The 24,892-nt window shown below is 40.0% G+C and overlaps 1 protein-coding gene across 8 annotated transcripts in view; it reads right to left on the bottom strand.

Annotated features, from left to right (window-relative positions):
• Window positions 1-24,892, bottom strand: part of BCAS3 (BCAS3 microtubule associated cell migration factor) — a 576,338-nt gene that overhangs the window by 481,413 nt on the left and 70,033 nt on the right. For all 8 annotated transcript variants that reach the window (XM_082603192.1, XM_082603193.1, XM_082603194.1 and 5 more), the window contains exon 7: window positions 7,471-7,543. In XM_082603192.1, the coding sequence (XP_082459318.1) occupies window positions 7,471-7,543 (73 nt within the window). The remainder of the gene's footprint in view (window positions 1-7,470; window positions 7,544-24,892) is intronic.

The following is a 24,892-nucleotide window of genomic DNA, read 5'->3' as shown; positions in this document are numbered from 1 at the left end:
TTTATTACATCCATAATCAGATAAACAGGGTGTGCTCTATCATGCTCTGAGGGCTCTGGTGGTTCTAAGACAATACTAAAGTCAAGAGGTCCATGGACAATCCATGATATTGGATACCCCAGTATCCTGACCCATCTCAATAAAAACCTCTGTGCCAGGGTGGCAGGTTTCAGCATAAATGGTATATCAAAGATGTAAAAGCCCAGTCTTTGAAAGCAGTAAAGAGAGTCACAAGGCCATGCAGAGAGCTAGAAGAAAACACAGAACACCCACAGAAATGTAAAAGACCAGTGAGATGAACAAGTGAAAGACTGGGTACTGGAAGGAAGGCCAAGGGAATTACGCAAAAAGCTCATGTGTTAGAGCACCAAAGACTGGAAGAATGGCATAAATCTCTTTTTTGTATCCGCACAAGTAATGCCAGCCCAAACTGTGATTCCATCAGACCTCACAACACAACAGGATGAAAATCAGTTACAACAAGGGCATTGTATGTAACGGCTCTGTGACATTTCATGACAAGAAGAAATGTCAGATATTAGTATCCCAAGCAACCTCCCTTCTAGTTCTATTTAACATAACCCTTATTTATTTTAGACACAAGTTGAAATAAACTCTCTTCGGCAACACTTCAGGACAGTGAAACTGTGCTTAACCTCCACCTAAATAACTGCTGCTTTAGATCAGTGTCTACCAAACACCAGCCCTAAGAATGTCTCTATGTGTATAACTGAGTCACTGTGCTGTACAGCAGAGAATGGCACAACTCTGTACCTCAACTATACTTCAAGAAAATAAATAAATACAAATAAATAAATAAATAAAAACCAGTCCCACAGAATTCTGTCAATCCAAAATGACCTTTTTTAGCAATTGGCAACAAATTGCAAAACTATTAATACTGTGAACTAACTGTATCATATTTAATGAACAGTCCTTAATTTTGAAATTAAGTCTTCATTCCTATGCAGCTATTAAAATTAATTAGCTTTTTTCAAGGTAAATTTAAGATGTCTTTGGTGGCCAAAATCTTAATCTCTCTGATTATTAAAATTCAATCTTGGAAATATGGCCATAGAGGGCTTATTTAATAAGAGATAAGGGATTCCTAACAAATTGAAATAAAGAAATTTTCTCAGTTTCATTTTATTTTATTTTACTATTTATTTATTTATTTGGCTGCGTCAGGTCGTAGTTGTGGCACGCAGGATCTTCGCTGCCACGTGTGGGATCTTCATTGCGGCACGCAGGATCTTTTCCGTTGCAGTGTGCAGAATCTTTAGTTGAGGCATGCAAACTCTTAGTTGCGGCATGTGGGATCTAGTTCCCTGACCAGGGATTGAACCTGGGCCCCCTGCATTGGGAGTGCAGAGTCTTAGCCACTGGACCACCAGGGAAGCCCCTCTCACTCTTTTAATTGAAGCATAGTTGACTTTCAATATTAGTTTCAGGTGTACAACACAGTGGTTCAATACTTTTATAGATTATACACCATACAGAGTTATTATAAAATCTGGACTTTATTCTGTGTTGTATATTACACCCCTGTATCTTATTTATTTTACAACTGGTAGTTTGTACCTCTTAATCCTCTTCACCTATTTCACCGCTTCTCCCACCCTGCTCCCCTCTGGTAATCACTGGTTTGTTCTCTGTAAGTCTGTTTCTGAGGGAAATTTTCTCACTCTCACAAGAATTTCCCACCACCAAATGGATATATGATGTGAGTCTCTGGATAAGACTTCCTTCATCTGTAGCATATATCTTACGTGATTTCAAGGTTCTTTCCACTGCCAGTATTCTATGATTCTCTCTATGTAAAGATCACATCTTCACTCCAATAACGTGATGATATTGTATTGGATTAAACATTCTTCAAGGTCTGCAGTCAGCTGTTGAATAACATTACTCTTTTGCAACTATTCATAATACCCAACAAAATCCTAACCACAAAAAACTGCATTACTGGAACAGTTTAGCATGTAATACACAATGAGCTTTCATTTCCTAATAAAGTGTATATTCCTTAGTATACTGTCCATACTTCTCCTCCCTCCCTCAAATTATTACACAAGGCACTGACTTAATCCCTGGATCAGTAGCACAAGAAACATTATCTCCCACCAAGCACTTAAATGGCTTATCTGGAATGATTACGGAACAGTGTATCTGTCTCTTTCTCTCCCCTTCTCCCTCTCCCTCTCTCTTTCTCTCTACATAGACACATACACACAAAGAAAGAAAGACAACATCACTAGAATACAAAAATAAATGGCATTTTAATGACTGTCATGAATGCAGTAACAGCCAGTATTAAAAATTGTGGGCTAAGTGTAACGTGTGTATACCTAAAGGATAAAAACTGAGGAAGGACTGGGATTATTTCCATAGCAATTCCCCCCCTTTCTTTGAAAAGTTATTATAAATTTAAATATAAATTTAATATAAATATGAAAATTTATACATCAAGAGGAAATTTTACTGAACTTTCCTAAGCAGAACTAAGTGGTATTAATCGTGAATATAAGCAACTGACAGTGTCCAAAGCACCTTGTGCTCAATAAAGCATTTGCCACAGAAATGAACAGCAACAGACATGTTTTGTACGTCTCCAAAGGGTGAAGGGGGTCCTAAAATTTTGTGCACCACAGGCTCTGAAGAAGACATCAACACCCAGGTTCAGGACGTGTGGTTCCTCAGATTAAGACATTTTCTCAACCATAAAAAAAGTGTTGCTAATATTCAAATAAAGGACTAGTATGACTGTACAGCAAGCTTACTAAAATTCATTTAGCAAAAAATAAATATTTTTGAGAGCCTGCTAGTTAGAAGGCACTGTGCTTAAATCCAAGGAGGACTTCTCTGGTGGCACAGTGGTTAAGAATTAGCCCGCCAAAGCAGGGGACACAGGTTAGAGCCCAGGAAGATCCCACATGCTGTGAAGCAACCAAGCCCGTGTGCCACAACTACTGAGCCTGCGCTCTAGAGCCCACGAGCCACAACTACTGAGCCTGCACACCACAACTGAAGCCCACGCAACCTAGAGCCGTGGAGCCACAACTACTCAAGCCCGCACACCATAAGGCCCACGTGTCGCAACTACTGAAGCTTGCGCTCCTAGAGCCTGTGTTCCTCAACGAGAGGCCACTGCAATGAGAAGTCTGCACACCACAACGAAGAGTAGCCCCTGCTCACCACAGCTAGAGAAAGCCCATGCAGCAACGAAGACCCAACGCAGCCAAAAGAAAAAAGGAAACAAAACAAAAACAAAAAACAAAAAAAACAAGAAGGAAATATCTTTGCATTTATTTATCAATAACCATTCTTAAAACAACCCAGCAAATGTTGGGTTGACATACAGCAGTCTCTTTCCAGAATGATTCTCCTACTATGAAATAAATTAACTTAATGAGCAGAAATGGGACAGGGGAAATGAGTGCCTACAATAAACTTTTTTGAAATAGGTAAATATTATTATTTTTTAAAATAAATTTATTAATTTATTTTTGGCTGTGTTGGGTCTTCGTTGCTGTTCACGGGCTTTCTTTAGTTGTGGCGAGCTGGGGACACTCTTTGTTGCAGTGCACGGGCTTCAGTAGTTGTGGCACATGGGCCCAGAAGTTGTGGCTCGTGGGCTCTAGAGCACAGGCTCAGCAGTTGTGGCGCACGTGGCTTAGTTGCTCCACGGCATGTGGCATCTTCCCAGACCAGGGCTCAAACCCGTGTCCCCTGCATTGGCAGGCAGATTCTTAACCACTGCACCACCAGGGAAGTTCCGCAAATGTTATTTTAATCAGAAGTATGTTCATCGCCCCTGTGGTCATTAATGTGTCAACTTGGCTAGGCCACAATAACCAGATTTGGTCAAATATTATTCTAGATGTTTCTCTGAAGGTATTTTTTATATAAGACTAACATTTCAATCCGCAATTTGAGTAAAGCAGATTATGCTTCATAATGTGAGTGGGACTCATCCAATAAGTTCAAAGTTCTAATGAAATTTTAAAACACTGAGTTCCTTGGAGGAAGAGGGAATTCTGTCTTTGGATTGAAATTGTAACTCTTCCCTCAGTCTCCAGGTTTGGGATCTGCAGCCCTCACAATCATGTGAGACAATTTCTTAAAATCAATCCCCACTCCCTCCCTCCCCACACACACACACACCACATCCCACATCCCACTGGTTCTGATTCTCTGGAGAACCCTGACTAATATAACCTGCATACCATCATGGTCATCTCTCAATAAATGATCTCATCACCTACTATATACAATCACCTTACCCTTCCTTTTGTGTCTTATTTTTTGAGAAAGTGATACCTCAATAAATGAATCCTGTAAAAATAAAAACAATCTCCTTAACCATACAGTTAAGCAGGGTTGCTAAGGAATGGAAAATCTTTCAAAACCTGCAAACCAAACTCAGTAGGTAGCTGAGCACCTTCCGTAAACACATCTTTTTGTGGGGCTTCAACAGGACTGGGTGCGCCTGAATTACAGGGACCTAAACACCAGGAAGAGTGAAATCAACAAGGTTTTCTTTCACCACAGGTGTTTCCCCTCTTCTGCTTGGTTCCCATTCCCTTTCAGCTCGCTTGTCAACACACCAGTTCTCTGATAATTGCGTTGACTTGAATATGGTGTTGTGTTCTTCCAGAGAGTTTATTTCACCTTTTTTCTCTTCAACTCCAGAATTTCCATTTGGTTTTTCTACAATTTCTAATTTCTTACTGAGATTCTCTATTTGTTCAGTCACTGTTATGATACTTTCCTATCATTCCAGAAATGGTTCATTTAGTTCTTAGAACATATGTAGAATAACGGCTTTAAAAGCCCTGTCTACAAATTTTAACATTGGAAACAATCAGGAACACTTTCTATCGCCTACTTTTCTCAATATATCACACTTTCCTATTTATTGGTATGTATCATAATTTTATGTTGAAAACTAGACATGTTATATAAAATAGTATAAGAATTCTGGAAATCTCTCTTCCTCCACAATGTGCGGCTACTAATGCCTCTGCTGAGTTTTACTTTTCTTTAATTCTTGTTTTCATTTTAAAGTCTGCTTGCCTGGGGTTTGCCGCTGTGTCTAAGGAGCTTAGTGGTTTAGCCAAAGATTCGACAGACAATTTGCTCAAATACCCTAAGTCAGTAAAGGTTGTCATCCTTTCCAAAAGGATCTATGTGTGGGTAGAGGAACCCGTTTAACAGGCAGACATTTTCAAGTCTTCCAGATTTTAGCTTTCCCTGGATGCTTCCATGGCTCCTCTGCCCTTACATGAAGCCTCAGCTAACCATGACTTTAGGCTTAACGAGCCATGGGCCTGCACAACTCTCATGACCCCAAGGCCATAACTTCCAGGGACAATGCTGCTGGGCATGGTCATGACATTGCACACCCTGGAAAATCAACCAAGTTGGAAGGGGAAAGGGTGGAGTGTGATGGGAGCAGCCTCCGGGCATGAATGCGACAGATTCCCACTGTTACGGCTTAATATTTACCAGTTTCTCAAACATAAACACTTTCCACATTGTTGGAAGCCTTTGGTTGAGTTCTAGAGCACTGAAATGGTTGTTATTACCTGTTTTGTAGATGGACTTCATTCTAAGTCACAAACCTCCATCTTTCCTAAGTATACGTATACCAGTGTCTGTTCCCCTTCTATAGCTTTATAACATACTTTGGAAGTCCTTAGTCTTCTACATGTACTGCCAAACTTTCTTATTCCCTTAGATCCAGCATAAGCTGTGCCTTCCTCATGAGGCCATCTCCCATGAATCCATGCACAGTGATCTCTACCTTCTTTGAATTCCTATTACACATCATTTTATCACAATCATTTTCTGTGTGCTATGTTTTTGTTTTCAGCAACATCCTTAAGTCTTTGGGACAAGGAATTCGGTTTTCATGCTTTGTATCCTCATCCCATACCTGGCAGAGTGATGAGTACAAAGTAAATTTTTGCCCACTTCAACCCAAAAACTTACACTGGAAGAACACTGCCTTGTAATGCATGTAGTCAACCCATTTGCCCAGAAAGCGACGAGGAAGATTCCAAGACCTAACCGTGTAACGCCACTAGCACATCCCTCCCTTCTGCACTGCATCCATGACCTAGAGTGCACACTATCAGCTGAAAGTACAAGGCAGGGGCTACTGGTTGCCAAGCCTAATATTCAGTTTGATCCTCTACCTTGCTAACAAAACCATAATCATATCACTGCTTACTTTGTAGCTAGGAGTTCAAGTGGAGGAGAGGCACTAACTGAAAAGACAGTGGCCTTCTTGAGATAATTAGGGGAAGGGGTCATATTCCAAAAGATGTCAAAACTAGAAATGGAAAGAACCTAGGTCATTAATAACACATCACAGAAACACTTCACTAGCCCTGGACTGCCTACCCAGTAACTTTCAATTACATAGTTGGTATAGGCCATTGCAATTTTACCAGCGGTTGTATTGGAATTACATAGTGAAAAGGTCACGACAAACCTGATAACTAAATCACTATAAGCCATTAAGAAGCATATATTCGGGCTTCCCTGGTGGCGCAGTGGTTGGGAGTCCGCCTGCCGATGCAGGGGACACGGGTTCGTGCCCCCATCCGGGAGGATCCCACATGCCGCGGAGCGGCTGGGCCTGTGAGCCATGGCCACTGGGCCTGCGCGTCCAGAGCCTGTGCTCCGCGGTGGGAGAGGCCACGGCAGTGAGAGGCCCGCGTACCGCAAAAAAAAAAAAAAAAAAAAAAAAAAAAGAAGCATATATTCTCATTTACTATATAAAGAAAGTAGGGAAAAATCTGACTTCCTGAGTAATAACCATTAATCATCTTTGTCCATAGTCCTCTCATGGTCACAAATGTAACCAGCATGGAATTAAGAGAATGCTTGCTTGGGTTTGAATCCACAGCTCCACTGTGTGAATTCAGTGCCTGAGTTTTTCTAAACTGCAAAATGGGACTAAGAACAGTATCGATTTCATAGTATGGCTGAAAGAAAAGAAAGAGAAAATTCATGGAATATGCCTTTAGAACAGTGTCAGGCACTGCTACAACAACAGTAAATGTTAATGGTGATGATGATGATGATGACGATGATGATGACGACGACGACCTAGTAGTAAGTTCTAATCCACTGTAGAAGGCCACTATAAGTACTAAATAAACACATAAGCTGAAACACATTTTTCTTAACGATACTAATCTTTTATTTCAAGACTGAATTCTGAGGTACTGCTGGCTTGCTTTCATGTTTTGCTATCACCCTACATTTGAGAAAACAGTGAGCAGAAAAATCCCAAGGACTGAGTGACAAAAACCCTAAATATGTTTTTATTTCCTTTCCCATCTGTCTTGTAAGAGCATACTCTTATGGTAAACAAAGATCTGAAGACATCAAAGTTCCCCCTCTGAAATAATACAAAATTTTAATAGTGATTCAAAGAAATTTTTTTAAATTCCTTACCCAGAAGATCCAGTGCTCTTACAAACACCAAGGAGGGGCCTTTTTTCAGCAAAGTTGTCACACTTCTGAGCACCTGATAAGGAACATGAAATAAAATGTAAAATAAAACTTTGAGAAGTATTCTTGTATATTTCCCATTATTTCCATTCTCTCAAAACATTTACAGCTAAAGAGATAGCAAAACATTCATTTAAATTGATATATTTATACAGTTGACTGAACAAAAACTAGAAGAGCTATAAATAAACTTATAACTATTTTTTAAATTGAACCAGCATTTAAAAACCTTTTTTTAAAATTAGCAACGTCAATCTTATACACATTCACCACGAAATCAGAAAAACACCCCCAATTCCACCAACTAATTACCTAAGAGTTGTATAACCTTGATTTCAAAACTAAATAAAGGAAGGTCACAACAGAAACTTTAACAACTTCAAAATTTCAGGCCATTCTCAATACACAACAATGCAAAATCCTGAAAAAGACTAGTAAAATGAATAGCAATGTATTAGAAAAAAATTAAATCAGTCAGTCCGTGAAGAAAGACTGAAAGACACTGTCAACCAGAGAGCTCCAAGAAACAGCACAACAAAAGCACCCTCAATAAAGTTAGAGGTTGGCAAACACATACACATTGCTTGCAATCAGCTTTTTAGTTTGCTGCTTACAAACAGGTACAAGCACCTGGAAAAGTGGTTAACTCTATACAGGAAGAAAGTATCAAAAATTTTCAAACTACCATTAATAATTTTTAAAATATGAGAAGATATTTCAGGCATGAAACAATATAAGAATGCAATGAAAAACTGACGCTTAGAAAATAAAAGAGCCCTGGGAAGTTAAAAACAAGGTAGATATTATTTAAAAACTCAACACAAGCATCAGAGAAAATTTCCTAGAGAACACAGCAAAAACACCAAAAAAAAAAAAAGAAAAAGAAAAACAGCATTAATTTATACACACACAAACACATACACAAGAGAAACGTTAAAGGACAGCCTCAAAGTTCCAGTACGTAGGTAGGAATTCCAAAAAGAGAGAAAAGAGAAAAACAGAGGAGGAAAGAATCCATAAAATGTTTCAAAATTTTTCACAGAACAAACAAGGACAAACAAGAATTTTGCAAGAACGAGGCAAGGACTCCACTCTCACCACTGCTATTCAGCATAGTACTGGAAGTTCTAGACAAGGCAACGAAGCAGAAAAGAAAGGGGGAAAAAGTCATACAGATAAGAAAGGAAGAAATAGAACTCCCTATTTTCAGATAACATGATTGATACCTTGAAAATCCCAAGGAATCAACAACAGCAAAAACTTCTAGAGCTAGTGAGTTAGCTCAGCAAGGTCACCAGAGTCAAGATCAACATACAAAATATCAACTGTATTTCTATATACTAGCAACAAGCACACAGAATTCCAGAATTCCAGATTTAAAATACAATACCATTAATAACTGCTCAAAATAACATTAAATACTCGGGTATAAATCTAAAAAACATATACAGGACTTAGATACTGAAAACTACAAAATGCTGATGCAGGAAATGAAAGACAATCTAAGTAAACGGATATATAAAGTTGACAGAAGATGCACAGATTAATGGAACAGAAGACAGTCCAGAAATAGACCCAAACAAATATGGTCAACTGATTTTTGAAAGAGGTGTAAAGGCAATTAAGCAGAGTAAGACCGTTTGACCATTTCAACAAATGGTCCTGGAGCAACTGCATACCCATAGGAAAAGAATAAAACTGGAAATAAAACACCTTACCTAAAATTAACTCAACATGGGTCTGAGATTAAAATGTGAAACCATATAACTTTTAGAAGAAAACAAAAGAAAATCGCAGGACCTAGGGTTTGGTGAAGAGGTCTCAGACATGACACCAGAAAATATGATCTATGAGACTGAAAAAAGCAATAAGTTGGCTATAATTAAAACTAAAAACAAGCTACACATTGGAAAAAATACTTGTAAAACACATATTTGACAAAGGACCCATCTAGAATATATGAAATAATCTCAACATACTCAAAACTAAAAAAACAAAAATCCAACTTTAAATGGGCAAAAGACATGAGATATTTCACTGAAAATAAGATATGGAAAGCAGATATGCAAATGAAAAGATTTTCAACAACATTAGCTACCAGGGAAATGTAAAAAGCAAATGCTGACAAAAATGCAGAGAACTTGGATCTTTCACACATTCCTTGTGGAAATATAAAATAGTACAGCCCCTTTAGAAAAGAGTGTGGCAGTTTCTTTAAAAGAGCAGAAACAAAAAACCTAAACATACACTTACCATATATCCCAGCAATCATGCTACTGGGCATTTATCCCAGAAAAATAAAAACTACACCCACACAAACTTGTATACAAATTTCATAGTAGATTTATTTTAAACAGCAAAATAAGTGAAATCATCCCTGATGTCCTTCAGCAGATGAATTTTACCTCCACACCATGAAGTATTAATCAGTAGTAAGAAGGAACTAACTATTGATACACTAAACAACTTGATACACCTCAACAAACTTGTGCTAAGTGACAAAGCAATACTGTGTAAGTCCATTTATGTAATACTCTTGAAATGACAAAATTAGTACAGAGATGGAAAACAGACTGATAAATTCCCAAAGGTTAGGGATGGTGGACGGAGACGGTGTGAGGGAGATTACTGTAGTGATGAAATAGATCTGTATCTTGATTATGGTAGTGGTTACATGAATGTACACGTGATAAAATGACACGGAACTATGCGCACACATTCCACCAATGTCAGTTTCCTGGTTTTTATATTGTATATAAGATGTAACCAGCTGGGCAGAGGGTGCACAAGACCTGTCTGTAGTATTTTTGCAACTTTCTGGTAAATATGTAATATCTCAGAAGGCAGTTTTTTTTTAAATGGAAGATAGAATAAAGAGGATAAATATTTTCTTTTAATATTATGTAATTTAGTTTATGCTCTTTAAAAAGGTACATATGGGGCTTCCCTGGTGGCGCAGTGGTTGAGAGTCCGCCTGCTGATGCAGGGGACACGGGTTCATGCCCCGGTCCGGGAAGATCCCACATGCTGCAGAGCAGCTGGGCCCATGAGCCATGGCCGCTGAGCCTGCGTGTCCGGAGCCTGTGCTCCGCAACGGGAGAGGCCACAACAGTGAGAGGCTCGCGTACCGCCAAAAAAAAAAAAAAAAAAAAAAAAAAAGGTACATATGTCAAGAGTGAGACGAAAAGCCACAGACTTGGAGAAATACTTGCAAAAGACACATCTGATAAAGGAGTGTTATCCCAAATATAACAAAGAACTTTTAAAACTAAACAGTAAGAATATGAACAACCCAATTTAAAACTGAGAAAAAGATCTGAACAGACACTTAACCAAAGTAAATATACAGATGGCCAATAAGCATATGAAAAGATGCTCCACATCAGAGGTCATCAGGGAAATTCAAATCAACACAACAATAAGATACCATTCCACACATACTAGACCAGCCAAAATGTAAAACAACGACAATACCAGATGCTGACAAGGATGCAGACCAACAAGAACTCTCAATCATCACTAGAGGGAATGCAAAACGGTACAGCCACATTGTAAGACAGTGTGGCAGTTTCTCACTAAACTAAACATACTCTTACTACAAGATCCAGCAATCATGCTCCTTGGTATTTACCCAAAGGAACTGAAAACTTTGTTTACACAAAAACCTGAACATGGACATTTATATCAGCTTTGTTCCCAGTTGCCAAAACTTGGAAGCAATCAAGATGCCCTTCAGTAGATGAGTGGATAAATAAACTGTGGTACCTCCAGACAACGGAATATGACTCAGGACTAAAATGAAATGAGCTATCAAGCCATGAAAAAACATGGGGGAAACTTAAATACATACTGAATGGCTCTGGAAAAGGCAAAAGACAGTTACTGAGACAGTAGAAATACTGAGACAGTAAAAAGATGAGCAGTCTTCAGGGGTTAAGAAGGAGGGAGGCATGAGTCAGTAGAGCACAGAGGATGCTTAGGGCGGGAAAACTGTTCTGTTCGGACACTACAATGGTGGATACATGTCCTTATGCATCTGTCAAAACCAACTGAACGTACAACACCAACAGGGAACCCTAATGAGAATTATGGACTTTGGGTGATAATGATGTCGGTGTGGGTATCTCTGTGATGCAGGGTATGAATAGTGGGGGAGGTTGTGAGATGTGAGGGGTCAGGAGATATACAGCAACTCTCTGTACTTTCTGCTCAACTTTGGTATCTAAAAAATGCTCTTAGTGGGCTTCCCTGGTGGCGCAGTGGTTGAGAGTCCGCCTGCCGATGCAGGGGACACGGGTTCGTGCCCCGATCCCGGAAGATCCCACATGCCGTGGAGCGGCTGGGTCCGCGAGCCATGGCCGCGGAGCCTGTGTGTCCGGAGCCTGTGCTCCGCAACGGGAGAGGCCACAGCAGTGAGAGGCCCGCGTACAGCAAAAAAAAAAAAAAAAAAAAAAAAAAAAAAAAATGCTCTTAGGGCTTCCCTGGTGGTGCAGTGGTTGAGAGTCCGCCTGCCGATGCAGGGGACACGGGTTCGTGCCCCGGTCCAGGAAGATCCCACATGCCACGGAGCGGCTGGGCCCGTGAGCCATGGCCGCTGAGCCTGCGCGTCCGGAGCCTGTGCTCTGCAACGGGAGGGGCCACAAGAGTGAGAGGCCCGCGTACCGCAAAAAAAAAAAAGCTCTTACAATATTAATTTTAAAAAGATGTAGCAAGCTCTTGAACACCCATGTTCACTAAAGAATCATTCACAATAGCAAAAGGTGGCAGCAACACAAATGTCCATCAAATGACTGGATAAAGAAAACGTATATATTAGAAAGGGAATCCTGTCACATGCTACACACAGATGAATCCTGAGGACATCATGCCAAATGAAAGACACTATTCATGAAAAGACAAATACTCCATTATTCCACTTGTACGGGGAATCTAAAGTAGTCAAATTCCTAGAAACAGAAAGAAAAATGTGATTACCAGGGACTAGTGATGGAGAGAGAAATGGAGAGCTGGTGTTCAATAGGTACAGAGTTCTCTGAATGCACTCAACACTGCCAAGCGGTACAATTAAAAGTTGGTCGGGAATTCCCTGGCAGTCCAATGGTTAGGGCTCTGGGCTTCCACTTCATGGGACCACGGGACACGGGTTCAATCCCTGGTCAGGGAACTAAGATCCCACATGCTGTGCGGCATGGCTGGGCAGGAAAAAAAAGTTTGTAAAGATTTAAAGATGGTAATTTTCTTTTTTCTTTATGTTTGGCTGCCTTGGGTCTTTGCTGCTGCATGCGGGCTTTCTTTAGTTGCGGTGAGCGGGGGCTACTCTTTGTTGTGGTGCGCGGGCTTCTTACTGTGGTGGCTTCTCCTGTTGCAGAGCACAGGCTCCAAGCGCACAGGCTTCAGTAATTGTGGCTCGCGGGCTCTAGAGCGCAGGCTCAGTAGTTGTGGTGCACGGGCTTAGCTGCTCCACGGCACGTGGAATCTTCCCGGACCAGGACTCGAACACGTGTCCCTTGCATTGGCAAGCAGACTCTTAACCACTGCGTCACTAGAGAAGCCCTAAAGACGGTAAATTTTATGTTATGTGATTTTTACCACAATTTTGAAAAAGGTACAAGTTGTGTGCTTGAACAAGTGTGTGCCCACATGAGTGTGTGTAGTTAGATGTATAGATAGATATTTAGTTATCTTAAGTGCTAAAGACATAAACACATAAACACCAATTTCAGGATAGGAATAGTCCTCTTACGGGTTTAGGATGAAGACAATATTTGGGAGAGGTAGCCAGGGGACTTCAGCTCTCTTTTAATAATGTTTCATTTCTTTGCTAGATGGTAAAGAGCAACTGTAATGTTAATGTTAATAATCCTCGTTAATGGATCCCTCCAAAAATAATGAGGTTTAATCCAGAGGAGGACAGGTTAATGGTTACACATTTAGATTGTGATCTGACATAATATACTTTTAAATTGTGATAATAATTATACTAAATAGGTTAAGACAAGTTCTATGATCCACTAACAACTGTATTATCACACCTTAGAAAGATCAAAACTATAAAAAAAGGATCCAAAACTATAAACACAGTGTTGATGAATAAAGTTCTCCATAACTAATTTAAATTTTGAGAAGCTTATAAAGATCAGTGACTACATCTTCACCAAACATTAATTTACTATGGATTGTGTGCTCTTACCCCTGCTAAACAAATAAATCAGATTTCACAATTAACAATATGACTTTCCAGCGAAGCACAAGTTAAAAATTAACTGGCCCAAAGCCCATAACATTTATGTTCCAAATTAATTATAATTGAACTTCAGCTATACAAAGCCAATTCTTCACTCCTCCATATTTCACCTTCACCTTTAACAATACCTATTTTCCCTCTGCATCCTGGTGTTCTGACAAGGTCTTTATGGTTTGTACCCGTATTATACATACCAATTTGATATTCTGATGAATGATACATCATGTCTTTAAAATGCAAATAATACTGGCAAGAATGGTTTGATTGTTCTTGTGTTTCTCAAACCTGAACTGAAGAATTCCATTGGTTTCCGCTGACCTACTGGGTTACAACAGTCCTACCGAATCTGTTCTCTAGGTCAGTCACCTGACGCTTACTAAAGATAAGCGTCATGGATATTCAGAAAAGGTAACCAAGCAAAAAATTTAAACTACAAAATAATGCCCTCACTTAAGAACAACATAAAGCCAAAAGCCCCCACTGTACTACCAAAACCTTGTAAATAAAAAAGACGAATCTTCAGTAAGCAAACAAACCATAACAAATCCTTCAAATATCTTTGAGGCACACTCTACATCAAATTTTTTCAAAGTTGGAAAACCATGTAACAAAACCTTAACTCTGCCTTAAATAATTTCTTCGTGGATGGTTTGAATAAATACAATTTTTTAAAGTGTTGGCATAAAAATTCTATAATCTCATGAACACCGTAGCTATTAACCTGATTTTTCTTGCAATATAAATAGCATGTACTCTCCAAGATGCCTAACGGAGTCATCACCCTCCCATAATGTAATCCTCCAAATTGTAGAGGATTAACTTTTTATACATAAAATTGTGTTTATTTGCATGTACAATAGAGAGAATGACGTTACACACACCTGTTCTACAGCATTTAACAGAATGTAGTATGATGATTGAAATGAAAAGCCGTTAGCTAAATCCATCAAATATAAAAACTATTGCAATCCTGTTGCAAAGTCCTTTTGTTAAACTCCTTTTATTCTAAATCCTTTTAATTCTGTCCTGTAACACTAAAACATTTATAAAAAGCTTAAAATCCTAATAAATCGCACAATTAAAATAATGAAAATGTGCTTGCCCACCAAGTCACCAACTCCTCTCCCCCTCAACAAAATTCAAGATAGTTTGCATGTCAGAAAACGTTGAATAACACCCCCCATCATACACACTATTGTAAACTCATTAACTAAAGATTTTAAGTTCATGGATCAGCCTTAAGGATTTCAAGATATCAAATAGAAACCACTTCTGTATGGATCCAAAATCATATCCAGAGGCAAACAAACATCCAACTGATAATAAGATATTCCAGCTCTACTCCTGACATTGAGGATGACTGAAAAACAGAGATTTTACACAAAAGTATATTAAGTAGGCACTAACTTTAACTGAGAGTGCCTTTGCAGAAAGATTCCATTGAACGATTTAATTCATTTTATCAGTTAAACTGTTTCCAAGTCTTCCATTCCATTTGTTATTTTATTGAAGTAATTCTTTTAGAAAATATTTAATTCAATGAGGCTGTCCAAACCCATTTTCATCACAGATTCTCTCAATGTGAGCTTCAAGTTGTAGTCCTATTTGCAGATCTAAATTTTAGCTAGAAAGTATGATTCCATTGTCAGTTTGTAGTCAATACATTTTATTGTGTGTAATTTTAGATTCTGTGTGGATATTTTCCCACTAAAAAGTTCTATTTTATTACACAATGTTCTATTTTGTGCTACAAAACAATCACCATTATGAACTGAAAACTCTTCATGTTTATTTCTCACCTAAACAGAGAAAAATGTGAGGAATTTTTTTAGGACAAAGAAGACAGAGATAAAGTGGAAGATGAGATGAAGAGAGAGAAATGGGAAAACAGACACATAGGCTGCAGGTACCATCAACCAACCACAAGAAATACAGGACAGAAATCGTATTGCCTTGAACAGTTTTATCAAAACATGATCACCAGGTGGCGCACTGGTTAAGAATCCGCCTGCCAATACAAGGAACACGGGTTCGAGTCCTGCTCCAGGAAAATCCCACACGCCACGGAGCAACTAAGCCCATGCGCCACAACTACTGAGTCTGCACTCTAGAGCCCGTGAGCCACCACTACTGAGCCCGCGTGCCACAACTACTGAAGCCCGCATGCCTAAAGCCCATGCTCTGCAACAAGAGAAGCCACTGCAAGGAGAAGCCCGAGCACCGCAACGAAGAGTAGCCCCAGCTCGCTGCAACCAGAGAAAAGGCTGCATGCAGCAACAAAGACCCAACGCAGCCAAAACAAACAAACCATGAACACCAAGTAAATCTTTGCATCTGCCTCAAGTATCCAAAACATGCGTATACATTTTAGATTCCATGGTGACTTCAGAAAGTTAAAAATGTTAAACACAACATTTTTAAGTTATTGCTGGCTTTATTATCTTCCTCCATAAGTTAAAATGTTCAGCATGTGAGGTATCCCTTAATATTTAGTGGCATCGCATTATTTCTCTTTAAGGATCAGGCCCCTTGTGCTCTTTCACAGATTTGACTCACCAGACCTTAACAAACACAAAGTACCAATCATACATCTGACAAAGGAGTAAAATGAGATTTTGAAAGGCTAAATAATTCTCCCAAGTTATTGTGGTACTAAACCACGTGCGAACCAGAAAGACAGCCCAGAATTTGTTCCTCTGTTACCCTGGCTCACTGAAAAATCTACTGTCAGAAAGTTATGCCCAAGAAGAACTCTGTTGGAAAATAAATAAATGTACTGATAAAGCTAATGTATCTAATCCCTCAGTGCTTTAATTCTCTCATCTGTAAAGTGGAGATAAGTACCAATACCTCACATAGGATTGTTGTGAGGTTTAAAAAAGATAAGATATGGAATGGACTAAACAAGGTGCTGCAACATGTAAGAACTCAATAAACTTTATGCAGTTATTATTGTTGCTGGCAACCTTCGTATTGTGAATCCATTCATTTACTTTCCTCATATCCTTTCTTGCTCTTCTACCATGGTATCAATATCTCTCTGACCTAGCCCTCTACCCTGCTCACCCACATTGGAATATGCCAAGCACACTCCTGCCTCAGGAACTCCTGCCTCCATTTTCTGCTATCTCCTTGGAATTATCAAGTTATACCCTAGTTATCTCCATAGTTCTCTTACATACTTCTTTTAGGTCATTGCTAAAATATTTTCTAATCAGAAAGATCATGCTTCCGCTCCTTTGTTTTTCTTTAAAGCACTTAACAGAGCCTCATATTGTACACATTCGATTGATTATCTGTCTCAGCTCACGCAAATGGTGACTCAAACTCCATGACACATAAAGACTTGTATGACAAAGTTCACAACAGCTTTATTCATAATAGCTCAAAAATATATATTCAACCCAACAGGAAAATGAATAATTAAATATATTCCTAAAATGGAACACTACTCAGCAATAAAAGGAAAGATATACTGATACACGTAACATCGTCAAGAACAGGGAAGACTACTCCTCTGAAGTGAAAGAAGGTGGAACAGTATATGCTTCCGAGGGGGTAAGGATGACTGGGAAAGGGCATGTGAGAACGTTCTGGGGTAACAGAAATAATCTTTAAAGAGGTATGGGTTACATAAGTGTATGTATTTGTCAAAACCCAAAACTGTAACAGGTAAATCTCTGCATTTCTCCACTGTAAATTACACCTGCATTAAAAAATTGAAGCAAATAAGAAAGTTTTTCAGTGGTAAAGGAAATAAACTGTGTGTATGACATTAATAGTGGTTGATTAGAGTGATAAGAATAGAGGTGGGCTAAAATGTGACCAAAATATTAGTAATTAGTCTAGGGCAAAGGTATACAGGAGTTTATTGTCCTTCTCATTTCACCATTCTGGGTTTTTATGTTTTTGGCAAAAACAAGTTGGAATATGCATTCTAATATGCATTAGAATAAAAAGGATAATGGGATAAACATGAAGATGTAAAATATGATAGCAAAAACAGAAAATGTGGGGGACAGGAGTTAAAATGCAGATCTTTTAGAATGTGTTAGAACTTAAAACGATTACCAGTTTAAAACAGGAGATACAATTAAAGATCAACATATATGAACCCAATAGTAATAACAAATCAAAAACGTACAATAAATACACAAAAAAGTAGAGAGAGGGCTTCCCTGGTGGCACAGTGGTTGAGAGTCCACCTGCCGATGCAGGGGACACGGGTTCATGCCCCGGTCCAGGAGGATCCCGCATGCCGCGGAGCGGCTGGGCCCATGAGCCATGGCCGCTGAGCCTGCGCATCCGGAGCCTGTGCTCCGCAACGGGAGGGGCCACAGCGGTGAGAGGCCCGTGTACCGCAAAAAAAAAAAAAAGTAGAGAGAAAGGAACACAAGCATACCACTAAAAAAAAAAAAAAAAAAATCATCAAACCATAGGGAAGAAACAAAAAGAAGAGGAAAAGTACAGAGAAGAACTATAGAAACAACCAGAATACAGGGAACAAAATGGCAATAAGTACATACAAATCAAAATCACTGGGGCTTCCCTGGTGGCACCATGGTTAAGAATTGGCCTGCCAATGCAGGGGATACGGGTTTGAGCCCTGGTCCAGGAAGATCCAACATGCTGTGGAGCAACTAAGCCTGTGCGCTCCAACTACTGAGCCTGTGCTCTAGAGCCTGCAAGCCACAACTACTGAGCCCACGAGCCACAACTACTGAGCCCACGTGCCACAACTACTGAAGCCCGAGCGCCTAGAGCCCATGCTCTGCAACAAGAGAAGCCACCACAATGAGAAGCCCACGCACTGCAATGAAGAGTAGCCCCCACTCGCTGCAGCTAGAGAAAGCCTGTAAGCAGCAACGAAGACCCAATGCAGCCAAAAATAAAATAAATAAAATTTTTTAAACATCACTTTAAATGTCAATGGAATAAATGCTTCAATCAAAAGACACAGGGAGGATGACCGGATTAAAAAAAAACCAAGACCCATCTATATTCTGCTTAAAAGAGCTAAAGACACACACACAAACTGAAAGCAAAGAGACGTAAAAAGAAATTTCTTGCAAGTGGGGGGGGGTAGCAATACTCATATCAGACAAAATAGACTTAATAACAAAGTCTCTAGCAAACGACAAAGAAGGGCATTATTTAATGATAAAGTGATCGATACAAGAAGAGGATATAGGGCCTCCCTGGTGGCGCAGTGGTTGAGAGTCCGCCTGCCGATGCAGGGGATACGGGTTCGTGCCCCGGTCTGGGAGGATCCCATATGCCGCGGAGCGGCTGGGCCCGTGAGCCATGGCCGCTGGGCCTGCGCATCCGGAGCCTGTGCTCCGCAACGGGAGAGGCCACAACAGAGAGAGGCCCGCATACCGCAAAAAGAAAAAAAAAAAAAAAAAAAAAAAAAAGAAGAGGATATAATACTCATTAACATATATGCACCTAATACAGGAGCACCTAAATATATAAAGCAAATATTAACAGACATAAAGGGAGAAACTGGCAATAATACATTAATAGTAGGGGACTTTAACGCCTCACTTACACTAATGGACGAAGCATCCATACAGAAAATCAAGAAGGAAACAATGGTCTTAAATGATGCATTAGACCGGTTAATCTTAATAGATATCTACAGGACATTCCATCCCAAAAGATCAGAATACACATTCTTATCAAGTACACATGGTATGTTCTCCAGAATAGATCATATGTTAGGCCAGAAACAACTCTCAAAAAATTTCAGAGAATAGGAGTTGTATCAAGCATTTTTTCTAACCACATTGGTATAAAACTAGAAAGCAATTACAGGAAGAAAAATGGGAAAAATGAAACAATATGCTACTAAAAAGAACCAATGTGTCAATGAAGAAATCGAAGAGGAGATCAGAAAATACCTCAAGACAAATGAACATGGAAACATAGCTTTCTAATATCTATGGGATGCAGCACTTGACAAAATTCAACATTCGTTCATGATAAAAACTTTAATCAAAGTGGGTATAGAGGGAACATATCTGAACATAATAAAGTCCATTTATGACAAACCCACAGCTAACATCATGCTCAATGGTGAAAAGCTGAAAGTTTTCCCTCTAACATCAGGAACAAGACAATGATGCCCATTCTTGCTGCTTCGGTTTAATATAGTATTGGAAGTCCTAGCCAGAGCAAACAGACAAAGAAAAAAAATTAAAGGCATCCAAATTTGGAAGGGAAGGAGTAAAACTGCCACTATTTGAAATGACATGATACCATATACAGAAAACCCTAAAGTCTCTACTATTAGAACTAATAAATGACTTAGGTAAAGTTGCAGGATACAAGATTAATACATTTTAAAAATCTATTGGGACTTCCCTGGTGGTCCAGTGGGTAAGACTCTTCGCTCCCAATGCAGGGGGCCCAGGTTCCATCCCTGGTTGGGGAACTAAATCCTGAATGCATGCCACAACTAAGAGTCCGCATACCGCAACTAAGAGGTCCGCATGTCGCAACTAAGAAGTCCGCATGCCGCAACAAAGATCCAGCATGTTGCAACTAAGACCCAGCACAGCCAAAATAAATAAATAAATAAAAATTTTAGATCTATTGCTTTTCATACACTAATAATAAACTATCAAAAAGAGAAAGCAAGAAGACAATTCCGTTTAAAATCGCATCAAGGGCTTCCCTGGTGGTGCAGTGGTTAAGAACCCTCCTGCCAATGCAGGGGACACGGGTTCGAGCCCTGGTCTGGGAAGATCCCACATGCCGCTGAGCAACTAAGCTCATGCACCACAACTACTGAGCCTGTACTCTAGAGCCCGCGAGCCACACCTACTGAGCCTGTGCACCACAACTACTGAGCCTGTGCACCACAACTACTGAAGCCTGCATGCCTAGAGCCTCTGCTCCGCAACAAGAGAAACCACTGCAATGAGAAGCCTGCACACCACAATGAAGAGTAGCCCCTGCTCGCCAAAACTAGAGAAAGCCCGCGCGCAGCAACAATAAATAAAATATAAATTAAAAATAAAAGCAACTGCTGGAGGGGCAGGGCACAGCAGAATCTCCCCTTGGAGAGAAAGACACTGGTGGATGCCATTACTGCACTCGCCTGGTACCCTGCTAGCATAGCTGGGCTAGATCAGAGGCAGCACCCTCCCTCCAATCTTGCTAACACAATCAGGGGAAAGTGGTGGCAAAGACTGCCTTGATGAAGCAGGAAAGCTCAGGGGGTTGCAGCACTTCCTCAATACTGGTTGGAGTGGATAAGCAGGAACAGACATTCTACTGCTGACATTCTACTGCTCCCTAGCTAAATTCCGGGGCTACATTCAGCCGCTCCCTGGCTAAGGCTGACAAGCATGAGCAGTGTGGCATTCTCCCACTCCGAGACCAAAGCTGGTAGGGGTACAAAGGCAAGGCACTGTCTTGCTGCATTGCTGAAACCATGGGCATGTGTGGTCAAGACACTTTCCCGCTGTGTTTGGAAAGCCGGGGGGACAGTCACCGCTTACACTCTCCAGCTGACCTGCTAAAGCCAGCAGGCATGTGCAATCCACACAAGGGCCACCCCTTGATTGCCCTCTCTGTTGGACAAGGAGGCTGACATTACTGAGCTCTAGGGGACTGTAACAATTGAAAAGACAGTTCTTGGCAGGCCACCATCCCCAGGGCACTGCACAGAAAACCAGAAGAAATTCAACCCCAGTCTTCCTGTGAAAGGGGCCTATTTACTTAGCCTGGAGCTTCAGCCTGAGGGACAGGTCTCAGGTTTCCCACACACCCAGGAGCTAAGGAGGTGCTCCCAGGGAGACACCCATCCTTGTTTTTCTTTGACCTTGTTACAGCTCTAAAAGACCTTCCAGAAAGGAGCTTGTACAACTGTCTAGAGCCCCAATTTTTGTAACTGTCACCCAGGGAACACCTACAGATCTCCTGGACTGGAGGCCAGTAGGAATTACAAATGTGACCCACAGGACTGTATATATTTCTATACAGATCCTGCCTGGGGGTCTGGCTTCCAATCAGCCTGAAACTAGGTGCTAAATGAGATTCCTCCTATTAACACACTGATAGGTCTTGGCACACCCTCAGCAAGCCTACAAGAATAAATCAAGAATAAATCAAGCAGTTTAGGGACTTCCCTGGTGGTCCAGTGGTTAAGAATCCACCTTCCAATGCAGGGGATGCAGGTTCAATCTCTGGTCAAGGAACTAAGATCTCACATGCCGCGGGACAACTAAGCCCACGCGCTGCAACTACTGAGCCCATGCGCCACAACTACACAGCCCACGCACCACAACTAGAGAGAAGCCCGCGCACCACAAAGAGCCCACACACCACAATGAAAGATCCCGTGTGCTTCAACTAAGACCCGACGCAGCCAAAAATAAATAAGTATTTTTTTTTAAAAAAAGGAAGCATTAAGACATTAAAAACACTAATAATGTATTAACCAAAAGGTATACTACAAAAATTACATTTAGATGTTTTTTCAATATCTGCCTAGAAAAAACTACTTTGGACACAAGGCAGTTTTACAATAAATAAGTGTTAACATGTACATAACCTATAGTTTATCTGCCCACACAACCGTATGCTACTTACAGCACACACCCAACAGGCATGCATAAACCGCTCAATTCTATCCAAAAGAATCCTACTGCCTGGTAAAATGCTAGGGTTAGTGTTTTTACATGATAGGCAACTATATCCTCTTATAAAGAGATGTAAAACCTTTATGCCACCCAGGGATCAACTATATCAACTAGTAAACTTTGGGGATTTGTCCAGTTCCTCAAAAGATTTATAGACCGCAGGGAAATAAATCTTGCTGAAGAACACAAAGTTCTTGCTCAGTAAGCACCAACTTCCCCACATAACAATATCCGAAAAATGAGAAACAAAAACACAGAGTATGAAAATTAATAATGTATAGATGGATCTCTATTAATTTGTGGCAAAATATTCCTGAAGAAATAATCCTTTCATTTGAAAATAAAGTGATTAATTGGAATTCATTTAAATTGAGGTGATGAAGAGATAAGCCATGGACAGAAAAAAAATTTTTTCAAATCATATATCCAACAAATGACTCAAAGCCAGAATATGTAAAAAACTCTCCAAATTCAACAGTAATTGGCAAAAGACATGAATAGACATATCACCAAAGAGGATATAGGGATTTCAAATAAGAACATGAAAGATGTTCAACATCATTAACTATTAGGAATTGTGAAAGCAGTGGTACTACAGAAAACCATGAAATAAAAAAATATAACCTTCAAAAACTGAAAGGCAATAACTAATGAAAACTGCAACAAGAGGAAAAGAAAAGAACATTCCAAAAGAGGTTGAGGATATACGGAATTTTGCAGATGACAGGGACTTCCAGAGGGCCCAGTCAAAAGGCTTCAGGAGTTGGGGTGAGTAGTGGAGGAAGTAGGGGAATCCACAGAAAGATTTCAAAAGTTTGACAACTGAATGCTATTTGGAGGAGAGTGTGAGGATGAGAGATGGTCTTTGGCTTCCTATGGTGACTGAGGTCAACAAGGATAAAAGTCCCCATGGTCTTAGACGGTGATGGCAACACTGTGAGTGTACCATGAGAGGGGGAAAGGCAGATGGTGATGGGGTAGACACCCAGAATTCTAGAGCCACTTACTCCCTCCTGCCAGTGGTGGAGTGGAGGCCATGGGGCGCCCTCTTGACATCTGCTCATTTTAGTCACTTTTGCAGGGAAATTTTCCAAAAAAAAATTATAGTTTACTTCATTTGTCCTCATGATAGCTCTGTGAAGTAGGATATAGAGGGATATTATTACACACCTCCAATCAGTTAATCTTTGACAAAGGAGGCAAGAATATACGACGGAGAAAAAACAGTCTCTTCAGCAAGTGGTACTGGGCAAGTTGGACAGCCATGGGTAAATCAATGAAGTTAGAACACTCCCTCACACCATACACCAGATTTGGTATGTACACTATGGAAAACAGTATGGAGGTTCCTCAAAAAACTAAAAATAGAGTTGCCGTATGATCCAGCAATCCCACTCCTGGGCATATATCCAGACAAAATTAAAATTCAGAAAGAAACATGCACCCCCATGCTCATAACAGCACTATTTTACAATAGCCAAGACATGGAAGCAACCTAAGTGTCCATCAACAGATGAATAGACAAAGAAGATGTGGCATATATATATATATATGTATATGTGTGTGTGTGTGTATGTACAATGGAATGTTATTTGGCCATAAAAAAGAATGAAATAATGCCATTTGCAGTAACATGGATGGACCTAGAGATTATCATACTAAGTGAAGTCAGACAGAGAAAGACAAATATTATATGATATCACCTATATGTGGAATCTCAAAAAATGATACAAATGAACTTATATACAAAACAGAAACAGACTCACAGACATAGAAAACAAACTTTGGTTACCAAAGAAGAAAGGGTGGGGGGACAATTAGGAGTTTCGGATTAGCAGATAAAACTACTATATATAAAATAGATAAACAACAAGATCCTACTGTATAACACAGGGAACTATATTCAATATCGTGTAATAAACTACAATGGAAAAGAATCTGAAAAAAAGAATATGTATATATACAAATATATATAACTGAATCATTTTGCTGTATACCAGAAACTAACACAACATTGTAAATCAACTATGCCTCAATTAAAAAAAATTTTAGGGGACTTCCCTGGGGGTGAAGTGGTTAAGAATCCGCCTGCCAATGCAGGGGACACGAGTTCGAGCCCTGGTCTGGGAAGATCCCACATGCGGTGGAACAACTAAACCTGCACGCCACAACTACTAAGCCTGTGCTCTAGAGCCCACAGGCCACAACTACTGAGCCTGCGTGCCACAACTACTGAAGCCTGCAGGCCTAGAGCCTGCACTCTGCAACAAGAGAAACCACTGCAATGAGAAGCCCGCGCACCACAACAAAGAGTAGCCCCCGCTTGTCGCAACTAGAGAAAGCCCGCGCCCAGCAACGAAAACCCAATGCAGCCAAAAAATAAATAAATTTAATAAATAAATAAATAATAAAAAAAATTTTAAGGATATTATTTACATTAGCAAGACTATAAAACTATAGTATAAAACTA

The sequence above is a fragment of the Mesoplodon mirus genome, assembly GCF_964341445.2.
Source record: "Mesoplodon mirus genome assembly, chromosome: 18".
NCBI lineage: Eukaryota > Metazoa > Chordata > Mammalia > Artiodactyla > Ziphiidae > Mesoplodon > Mesoplodon mirus.
Note: the sequence above shows the minus strand (reverse complement) of the source record. Positions and strands in the feature narration are given on the sequence as shown.